The sequence below is a fragment of the Sparus aurata genome, chromosome 24 (genome assembly GCF_900880675.1).
Source record: "Sparus aurata chromosome 24, fSpaAur1.1, whole genome shotgun sequence".
Classification (NCBI taxonomy): Eukaryota; Metazoa; Chordata; class Actinopteri; order Spariformes; family Sparidae; genus Sparus; species Sparus aurata.
The window spans coordinates 6,019,838-6,029,594 of NC_044210.1; the positions used below are offsets into that span (position 1 = coordinate 6,019,838).

A 9,757-nucleotide genomic window follows, 5' to 3' on the forward strand; every position below is an offset into this window, starting at 1 on the left:
ACACGCCCCACTTTCACCTTACTCTCTCTGTCAGTAATTTTTTAAGCCTTTTTTTAATTTCTCTTCTACTGTATGCTGTAATGAAAATATTATTTCACATTGTGCTCCGCAGTTCTCTGAAAGCCAAAAAGAAATCACATATTTCACTGAGCGCTTATTATCCCTTGTGTGCTGACAAAATCCTAGGGCAGGAACTGTTTCTTGTCTCATTCAGCATCATAATAAAATTGTGGTTATACTTGCGCAAGTTGTCTTGTCAATGTGAAACCAAGGTTCAATAACCAACAATTGAACAAATGGGGTTTTGCACTTTTGCACAGTAAGAGCAAAGCAATGCTCTGCACAGTTATTGTAGATGCAAAGAAATTGTAGTGGTTTTTTTGTCAGTATGATGAATAAGTCATACTTGTGTGCATGTGTTGCTGTTAAGTAGTTGAATATAATTTAGGGCTTACAAGGATGGTCCCTCATTAAATTGGTTGAATATATGAACCATTAAACTAAATTTGAAGTTTTATTTCATGCATTATTTAAGCTGTCTCTTTCTTTTCTCTATAGCCTCACTGTGTGCTTTTGGCCTCGAAGGAGAACTCTGCTCCAGTCAAACTGGGAGGGTTTGGAGTGGCAATACAGCTGGGAGAGTCTGGTTTAGTGGCTGGAGGTACAGTATGGAAGCTTTCATCATCTCAACCTCAAAGGGCAGAGAAAACACTTTTGCATGCCTTCCCCACTATAATGTTTACACACATAACAAAAAGTCAAACAATATATAGTTAATTGATTGTAATTTTGATGATTGATTATGACATTGATTTAGGACTAGCTTTCTTATTTAAATTTCCATTTTGACATTATTTTATCAATACAAAAACACAAGCAGTTCCTGGTTTCAGATTCAGAAATTATAACCTGATGATTTTTACTGCCAAAAATCTGTTGGTTCCTAATAATAATAATAATAATAATAATAATAATAATAATAATAATAATAATGATAATAATAATATTGATAATAATAATAATAATAATAATATTGATAATATTGATAATAATAATAATAATAATAATAATAATAATAATAATAATAATAACAACAACACTTTATTTCTATAGCATCAAAGTGACAAGATGCTACACAGAATATAATAACAAGTAGTACAAGAAAGAAAAAATAAGCAAATAAAATGAGATGCATCACAAAATATAGTATTGGTGCTTAGAGCAGTAAACAAGCATTGTAAAACACAGATGAGACAAAATATAAAAGGCCAAGATTAAGACTTTGATTACACATCATGCAAATTAAAATGCTTGTCTGCATAGCCTGTGTATTTGAGATCCTTATTTCTTTTATAACACTAGCTATCTCTTTAGATTTCCAACATGCTTCCATTTAACTTTAACACTAATCACTCTTTAACTTGTCTCCCTGTCTGCTGTCTTCAGGTCGTGTTGGTACTCCCCACTTCATGGCCCCAGAGGTGGTCAAGAGGGAGCCATATGGCAAACCGGTGGATGTGTGGGGATGTGGGGTCATCCTCTTCATCCTCCTGTCTGGCTGCCTTCCTTTCTATGGCACCAAAGAGCGTTTGTTTGAGGCTATCATTAAAGGGAAATACAAGGTAGTAGCATATCTCCCAAAAACTATTATTGACTTTCGGTGTACATGCTGAATGTGTTCATCAGCGCACCACAGCTGGTTCCTTCAGCTCTCACTGTGCTGCAATGTGAGTCAAGGTTGATCTCTTAATTTGTGTTTTCATTATGTTTAAATTGAAAAAATGTTTTGCTAATCCGGTCAGATATTAGTATCTCTATTTTTTGGTATCAGTAGTGAACATTGTGACCAAACTTATTGTACAAGAAATGTATTACAAGAGAGGAACTTTCCTTTCCTGTTGTCTGTCAACCAACCAGACATAATTTGATACAGCCTTAATGAATTAATATATGTAGTGAGCTATTTTTACTCTTACCTCATTTAAAGTTGAGTGCATTAAAAGGGTAACAGTAACAACTTCTTACCTTTTACAAACGGCAGTTAGTTGTGATGTATAAACTTTGGTGACAGTTTCAGCAGAAGGTACTGTGACAAAGGTCAGCTAACTTCTCTGATTTCAACCGAGAGCATGAATTTCCTGCTGCACTAATCCGTGGCAGATGCAGTCATAGCAGGCCCACCACTACAGTGTAGTCCCATCAAGCTGCGAAAATCCCAAATGTTTCTCTGGAAAAAAAATAAATATTGAGCTCTTCCAACACTTCTACTTGATTTTACTTTGACTGACATTATAGATAGTGATATACTAAGAGTTATACATATTCATAATAAATGGTCTTGGTTGCTGATGTTCTTCCTGTGTGGTTGTTCTCCTGTGTGTGCGCGTGTGTGTCTGTGCGCATGTGCGCGTGTGTCTTTGTCTAGATGAACCCGCGCCAGTGGGCCCACATCTCGGAGAGTGCCAAGGACCTGGTGAGACGCATGTTGATGCTGGACCCTGCTGAGAGAATCACTGTCTATGAGGCCCTCAACCACCCCTGGCTGAAGGCAGGTTCACAAACATGCACGCAATGCAGATGTTGCCAATTTCACCATCATTAATTTTTAAACATTTTTTGGATCTTCCATTTTATGGTTTAACATTCAAAAAGCAAACCATTTAGTTTTTAATGTTGATATTTGGCGATTTAAAGAAAGTAGCTTCAGTAACCACTGGCCTATTTAATGCTGACATGGGCACTTCCTTCCTTGTGGAGTCACATCTTTGCTTTCACATCCGTTCTGTGACTGCTCATATATGTGAGTTCATGGTTTCTAATTGTGTGTGCATGCGCGTGCGTCTGTGTGTGTGTAGGAGAGGGACAGGTATGCCTACAAGATCCACCTGCCTGAAACAGTGGAGCAGCTGAGGAAGTTCAATGCCAGGCGGAAGCTGAAGGTCAGCACCGTGTTGATGCTTATCTGAATGTCTACAGTTTCAAAGCGACTATCTTGAGTTGAGAGGAAGTAACACCTCCTACACAGGATGCATCTGCTTCTGACCAGAATGAACTTCTTGCTTATATTTTCTAAGATTCTTAACAGGCCTGTCCTCCTGCGGCTTCATATACAAAGCATTCATATACACGACACAACATGAGGCTCTGTCGAGGCTCTATTTAATAGCTGTGTTATCCTTACTCTGTATCCCAGGGTGCAGTTCTGGCTGCTGTTTCCAGCCACAAGTTTAATTCCTACTATGGAGACCCCCCAGAGGAGCTACATGACTTTTCAGATGACCCCACCTCCTCAGGTAACGCATGCAACAGAGCACTATGTTGGTTTTGGTAGGTTTGCTTCTTGTATGTATTTTTTAACAGAAATTGAATATATGCAGATGCAGGTAGGATAGACAACCTAAGGAAGTTTTGAGAAAAAACCTACTGAATTGTGATATAATAAAAACCTAAAGGACAATAAAATACTGTCATTTCTCAGTGTGTCACGCAATGTCAAAGATTAAACATACCATCATGCATCTGTACCAAAGAACATGTTTACTTTCTTGCCCAGTTTCTATTCTTGCAGTTTCTATTCCAGTATTTTAATGTGATTTCCAGCTGTCTGTGTAGCAGTTCCTCTGTTTGCATGGAGACAGATGTTGCTCAACAAACCTCATTTCCCTGTCTCAGCCATGGACTTTCACTTCCTTTGAGAAGGAGGCTACAGGCTACACCTGCCATTACCTTATTAGTAAACTGAAACCATTTGTGTCACTGTCATAAACAGTAGAAAATGAGCAGTGTGTTACATCATCACCTAATTAATCAGTGGCTAAGCTCCTCACATTTATCTGCTCAGATTTGTATGTAGCTGCTGCAGCCAGATATACTTACACCACTGCAGATTTCTGCTGAGGCTGGCAGTCTGCTGCAGTCATGCTTCCTGGTGACTGAAGGTCTACAGTGGCAAAAATAAACCAGACATGTTCCTGGTCATAGACTTGTGTTGTATGGTAGATGCTTGCAGGCAGCAGCTCGGCAGATTATTCAGACTTGGCTGCTTTTGCTGATTTTCTCTCTGTTGCTGCTCTTTCCTTTATTTCTCCTCTGCCTCCCTTTATTCCCTACCTGCCCTCATGCTTCCTCGCACTGCCACCTCTCTCTCTTTGTTGTCGACCTCTCTTTCCTCTCTCTCTCTCATTGTGTGAGCCATAGTTCCTGTAAACCTCCTCTAATCTCAGCCTCTCTTTCTTTGGTGTTGTTTTTCTTCTGCTGTGCTGTCCCTAGGACTGCTAGCTGCTGAAAGTACGTATCCCCCCACCCATAGAAACTTGATGTGTGATATCATCATGGCATTATCATCATGTGCATTTTATTTTTGGATGTTGGTTATTGTGGGGTCTAATCCTCCATCCTTCCCTCCTGTTTCTCTTTAAGAAAAAGAAACATGGTTATTGGCGTGCCTTCAATTAAAATTCTTCCTCCTTTAAAGACAATATTCTGTCTACATGCATCGTCTTTACTCCAATTACAGGGAGCTCTGTTTTACTTTGTGGCTCGAACAAAAACAAAGGTAAAGGTGAAGTGGAGAAAAGACACTTACATGCTTCAGTGTCCTAATAAACAGTGAAACTTCCTATCGTAATCAAGATCCTGTTAAAGCTCGTCTTTAGTCCTACATGCAGCACATTGTATGTCACACCATTTTCCTTGAAGTATTTGCACACATTTTATATTTCTTTTACTTATTAACCAATTATTTATCTGTACATGAAATAAAATTGGGATCCTTAACTGGAGTAACGTGATGCATGTAAATAGACCTTTACCAAGGTTTTCTCAATGATGGTAACAGCTAAATAGCATGTTTCTCCTGTGCTATATCACTTTCATGCCTCACAGTCGTAGCTGAGTTAAAGATCATTGTTAGCCCATAGTTTTGTTTGTAACTTTGATATTTTTTGGTTCATGACCATCTTTCATCTGGTATTTCAGGGCTTCTTTCTGGAGATGTCTTGTTAATCAAATTTTTTTTAAGGCAGTGCTTGTTTTCCTGTTCAAGACCATATCAAAAATTGGAGTCTGTTCAAGGTTAAAAACTTTCAAGGATGGAGTGTATTTAATAATTTTAACGCATGAAATATTTATTAAATCATCTGTAAGAGATACAGGTTATTCTCTGGTTTGGCAGTGGAGACCTTGGAAAACTCCAAACATAGTTGTGTAAAATCATCTCCCCTACCACTAATAAAGTCTGTGGTAATTTAAAGATCAGCTAGTTGTATCAAATATCTGTATCAGAGAGTTTAAATCTAAATTATTTTGAAAGTACTTTTAAACTTCCTGTAACAAACTGTCTGTCATCTAAACATACAATATTTTTACTTCTTCTATGTAAGCAACACACATTTCTTTGACTTTGATGTTATTACATGATAAATTAGTTCTCAGACAAATGTAGCCTTCTACACCTTTGAAGAAATGCTAATTATTTCTTTTCGTTTTCCTCTGCATATTTTTGCATTTTTCTTGGGTGTATTGCTCCTTACTCATCATCCACACTGACTTTTTTGAAGTGACTTTCTCCTGATCTTGTATTGATGCCATGTACCGCTGTTTCTCTGGTTTTGCTGCATGTGTGGGCGATGCAGCAGGTACTTGGGGTTAAATAGTTTTGAGTGTTTGTGTGTGTTTTCTGTGTCTCCTGTCGTGACATCTTCTGTTTGTCTACGTTTGGTGTTATTTTTGGTATTTGTCGTTTTTTTGCCTGTTTGTAGAATGTGAAGTGTGTTTGTAGATGAGTCTGTCCACGTTCAGTGTTTGCATTTTGTGTTGTGTGTTTGCAGGGACTGCTTGGTGTACTTGTGAGTGTGTCTGTGCGTGAGGCTCTATTTGTTTGTATAACCTTGACGTGCGCGTGTGTGTACAGGGGCAGTATCACAGGTTTTGGACAGTCTTGAGGAGATTCATGCGCTGACGGACTGCAGTGAGAAAGACATGGACTTCCTCCACAGTGTCTTCCAAGATCAGCACCTCCACACCCTGTTAGATGTGAGTAAACCACAATACCACACCTTGCTCTGTAATACTGAGAGTTACCAGTAGGTGTAATGACAAGTCAAGCATAAGATAAGTTTTAGATGGTATTTCTTTAATATGCTGCTTTCACTTACTGTCCTTGAAACTTTCTTATTATATGTCGTTGTCTGTCATTTCAGCTTTATGACAAAATCAACACGAGGTCGTCCCCTCAGATCAGAAACCCTCCAAGTGATGGAGTGCAGAGAGCCAAAGAGGTAAGGAACCTGCAGCTCATGTTCACTAAATAAAGGGCCATTCAAGATAAGAACTGGCATTCAAAAACTGGGGGCTCCTTTGTGTGCCTTTAAATCCACTAATCTAATTTGAAAATGCTGATTTTTCTTGTGATTATAGTACAAAATTACTCAGTCAAGTCCTGAACAATGGGTGATGCTTATTCAAAAAGCTTTTTGGCAAAGCAATGGGGGATGCTACAAGGAATAAATGATCACTTATTAAAATAGTTGTCAATTAAAGTTCTCTGAATCCACCCTCTTAAATGTTAATGTTTTCTGTTTTTTTAACGTCTTAATGATAGTCAACTGTTAATCTTTGACTTTTGGACAAACCAAGACATTAGAGGACGTCAAATTGGACTTTGGGAAACACTGGTCAACATTTCTCACCTAACTAATAAACTAATTGAGAAAATGGTAGTAGTGGCTCGGGTCTGCTGCCAACCCAAAGTGTCAGTATTTGATGAGCTGGGGATGAGACTTTGTTGCTTCAAAAGCAATTCAATAATGAACAGAACAGGATCAGACATTTTGCTGTGACTTAAAAATTCTTTAATTCTTAAGACTCACACCTCTTTGTTTTCTTGCCCAGGTACTGGAAACTATCTCGTGTTATCCTGAGAACATGGAGGCCAAGGAGCTCAGGAGGATCCTCACACAGCCACACTTTATGGTGGGATATTACAGACACAGAGGAACACACACACACACACATTCTTCTCTCAGATCTGTGTGTGTGCACGTAGGGCATGCTTATCGGTGTTAGAGATTATAATGTAATGTGTCAGAAGTAGGGTTCTTCTCAATCCACATAACTCCCTCGGCCACAAAGCTGCTTAGCACCTGAGCCTGGCGAGCCCTTGGATGGGGACAGGCACTAACAGGGTAAGAGGAACGGAGGTAGATGCATAAGTATGGTAGGAAGAGCTGAAGAGAAAATGTGCTGAGGGGCTTCAGGCTGGCTTCAGTGTGGATACACAGAGACTGTAGACTGAGACTGTCTCGGACTGAAACAGACCTAAGACGAGAAGGAGAATTTGGGAGGATATTATTGACAGACATGGAAACTGAGTCTGTGTTGGATTTCATGTGAAGGTATGACGTCATTGGAGTCTGTACTTACTGCAGCTGAAGGTGAAGCTTGGCTTGAATCTGAGTTAAGTAGTTTTGTTATATTCCTTTGATCTATTGTCACTTAGAAAACTGCACAACAGCTATATTTAGGATGATGGAAGTTTGAAATAGAAGAGGCTGGGGTGTTTCCCTGTGCTGATTCAGGCTGGGACACTTACTGGAGCCGTCATGCCTTAGGGTTGGTTTAATCCAATTAGCCCATCTTGTCCCCTGACCTGACTAGCTGGGGTTTTCATGCTGTGGTGCTGTTGCCTGCAGAATTTCTATGAAGGGTTATGAAGTCACACACATGCCTCACTTGCTGATTCTTTCACTTTTAAAACCTTTTCCTAGGCAGGCTTCATTTATAAGGCAACAATCAGTTAATTATTTAGTTATGGTGTCAGTGGTTTGTTGGTATTCAGTGACAAACACGTGTTAGAACCCACTGTTGACTGCTGCATTGATAAAAACATTTTTTTCTGCAACAGTTGTTCACCATGAGCATCTAGTGCCAGCTGTTTCAACGCTCTATGGCTGTCATGCATCATCACTGAACATGTTGCTGCTCTGATGAACAGATGTGATCATTTGTCAAATGTAGCCACTCCATGTGTTTGTAAAAACTCAGTGTGTCAGTAACATGATAAGTGCCCAAAGAGGATTAGTGTAAGCCACACTCTATCTTACATTGGAGTTATCCACTCACATACACAAAGTGATGCTGTCTGTACAACCACATGTACCTTCTTGACCCTTCTTGATTGGGTTTTGATAGTTTGTTTTATTATTGTCATTGACACAGGAGTGTCTTTTCTCACCAACACAGCTTCCTTCTAACCATTGTTTACTTTGCCTATGGTCATTAAAAATATTGTCTGTGTGTACAGCATTAATAGTTGTGTTACCTGGCTTAATTCCCACTGTGTCCACTGACAGAAAGAACAGGGATACATAAGTCACTGTGCAGTTAGATCTGTCAGTCTTAACATTCATGACCGTCTGTGTACATTCCAGGCTCTGCTGCAGACCCACGATGTGGTGGCCCACGAGGTCTACAGCGATGAGGCACTGAGGGTGACTCCCCCACCCACTTCACCTTACCTAAACGGAGACTCCCCAGATAGCACCAACGGAGACATGGACCTGGAGAATGTCACCAGGGTTCGTCTGGTGCAGTTTCAGAAGAACACCGACGAGCCAATGGTGTGTAAACTGAAACAGAGAGATACACATTTTCAAGATTCTTGCCTTACATTTTAAATATCAATGAATTTACTCGCTCACTTTGCCTTTTCATCCAACCAGTTCACTTCTGGATACATGTACCTTGACTATATTATTAAAATATAGTAGTCTAGAACGTACTGTCACTCTCAACTATTATCAGTTATCACTCTGAACTTCTGTCGGTCTCTTTCAGGGCATCACTCTGAAAATGAACGAGCTCAACCACTGCATTGTGGCCCGAATCATGCATGGTGGAATGATTCATCGACAAGGTATGCATCCATATAAAATTAAGAGCAACCATTAAACCTTACATGCATATATATTGGTCAATATTTAACCAATACTGTTGTCATCTGATGAGATTTTGAATAATGTCCTTGGTCTTCCTCTATTTCACTGGACCACACCTTATAGTTATTGAAAGAAGAATTAAATGCAACTCTTCCTTACATTAGTCGGGCTCCCTCTTGGGTTTTCCAGGCCTTTGCTTTGCCAGGCATGATGTTTCAACACCCAAGAGCCTCATTTGTAGCCTTTATTAATTTATTATATCTCTGCTTCAGGGACTCTGCATGTAGGAGATGAGATCCGAGAGATTAATGGCATCAGCGTTGCCAATCAGACTGTAGAACAGCTCCAAAAGATGCTGGTAAGTAACAGATCAGACTTTCCAGAATCTGGAGTGTGTAAGTAGCTTTTCTGGCCCTAAATGTTACTGTCTGTTTGTTTAATCTTACATTTTTAGCATGTATTGTGGTTTTACTGTTTGTCATAGATTGTAAAATTTGCTTTCCATTTGCACCAAAATATGTTATGTGGGGTAATATAAAATCAGTGATACTTAGAGTTATATTTTACAAGAGTGACACATCTTACTTTGCCTGAAATATGAAGAACATAGTAGCAAACAGAGATTTGAAGTAAGTTAAAGTGAGCAGCTGTAGTACTGGGCTGAAGGGGATTTGACCATATCACTTTCTTTATGATCTTGCTATCAACGTAACATGCATCATTTATTGTCCACACAGAGGGAGATGAGGGGTAGCATCACCTTCAAGATTGTACCCAGTTACCGATCCCAGTCCATGTCTTGTGAGGTACGGAAGAAACAG

At 39.4% G+C, this 9,757-nt stretch overlaps 1 protein-coding gene across 18 annotated transcripts in view; it reads left to right on the forward strand.

Moving 5' to 3' along the window:
- Nucleotides 1-9,757, forward strand: part of LOC115577157 (peripheral plasma membrane protein CASK-like) — a 48,934-nt gene that overhangs the window by 23,871 nt on the left and 15,306 nt on the right. For 7 of the 18 annotated variants that reach the window (XM_030410014.1, XM_030410020.1, XM_030410025.1 and 4 more), the window contains exons 6-19: nucleotides 559-661; nucleotides 1,447-1,625; nucleotides 2,426-2,548; nucleotides 2,856-2,939; nucleotides 3,194-3,293; nucleotides 4,270-4,287; nucleotides 5,625-5,636; nucleotides 5,912-6,033; nucleotides 6,201-6,278; nucleotides 6,892-6,972; nucleotides 8,430-8,618; nucleotides 8,836-8,914; nucleotides 9,209-9,294; nucleotides 9,674-9,742. In XM_030410014.1, the coding sequence (XP_030265874.1) occupies nucleotides 559-661; nucleotides 1,447-1,625; nucleotides 2,426-2,548; nucleotides 2,856-2,939; nucleotides 3,194-3,293; nucleotides 4,270-4,287; nucleotides 5,625-5,636; nucleotides 5,912-6,033; nucleotides 6,201-6,278; nucleotides 6,892-6,972; nucleotides 8,430-8,618; nucleotides 8,836-8,914; nucleotides 9,209-9,294; nucleotides 9,674-9,742 (1,323 nt within the window). Of the gene's footprint in view, nucleotides 1-558; nucleotides 662-1,446; nucleotides 1,626-2,425; nucleotides 2,549-2,855; nucleotides 2,940-3,193; nucleotides 3,294-4,269; nucleotides 4,288-5,624; nucleotides 5,637-5,907; nucleotides 6,034-6,200; nucleotides 6,279-6,891; nucleotides 6,973-8,429; nucleotides 8,619-8,835; nucleotides 8,915-9,208; nucleotides 9,295-9,673; nucleotides 9,743-9,757 lie in introns of all 18 variants that reach the window. The other 11 variants (XM_030410018.1, XM_030410021.1, XM_030410027.1 and 8 more) reach the window with 6 other exon arrangements.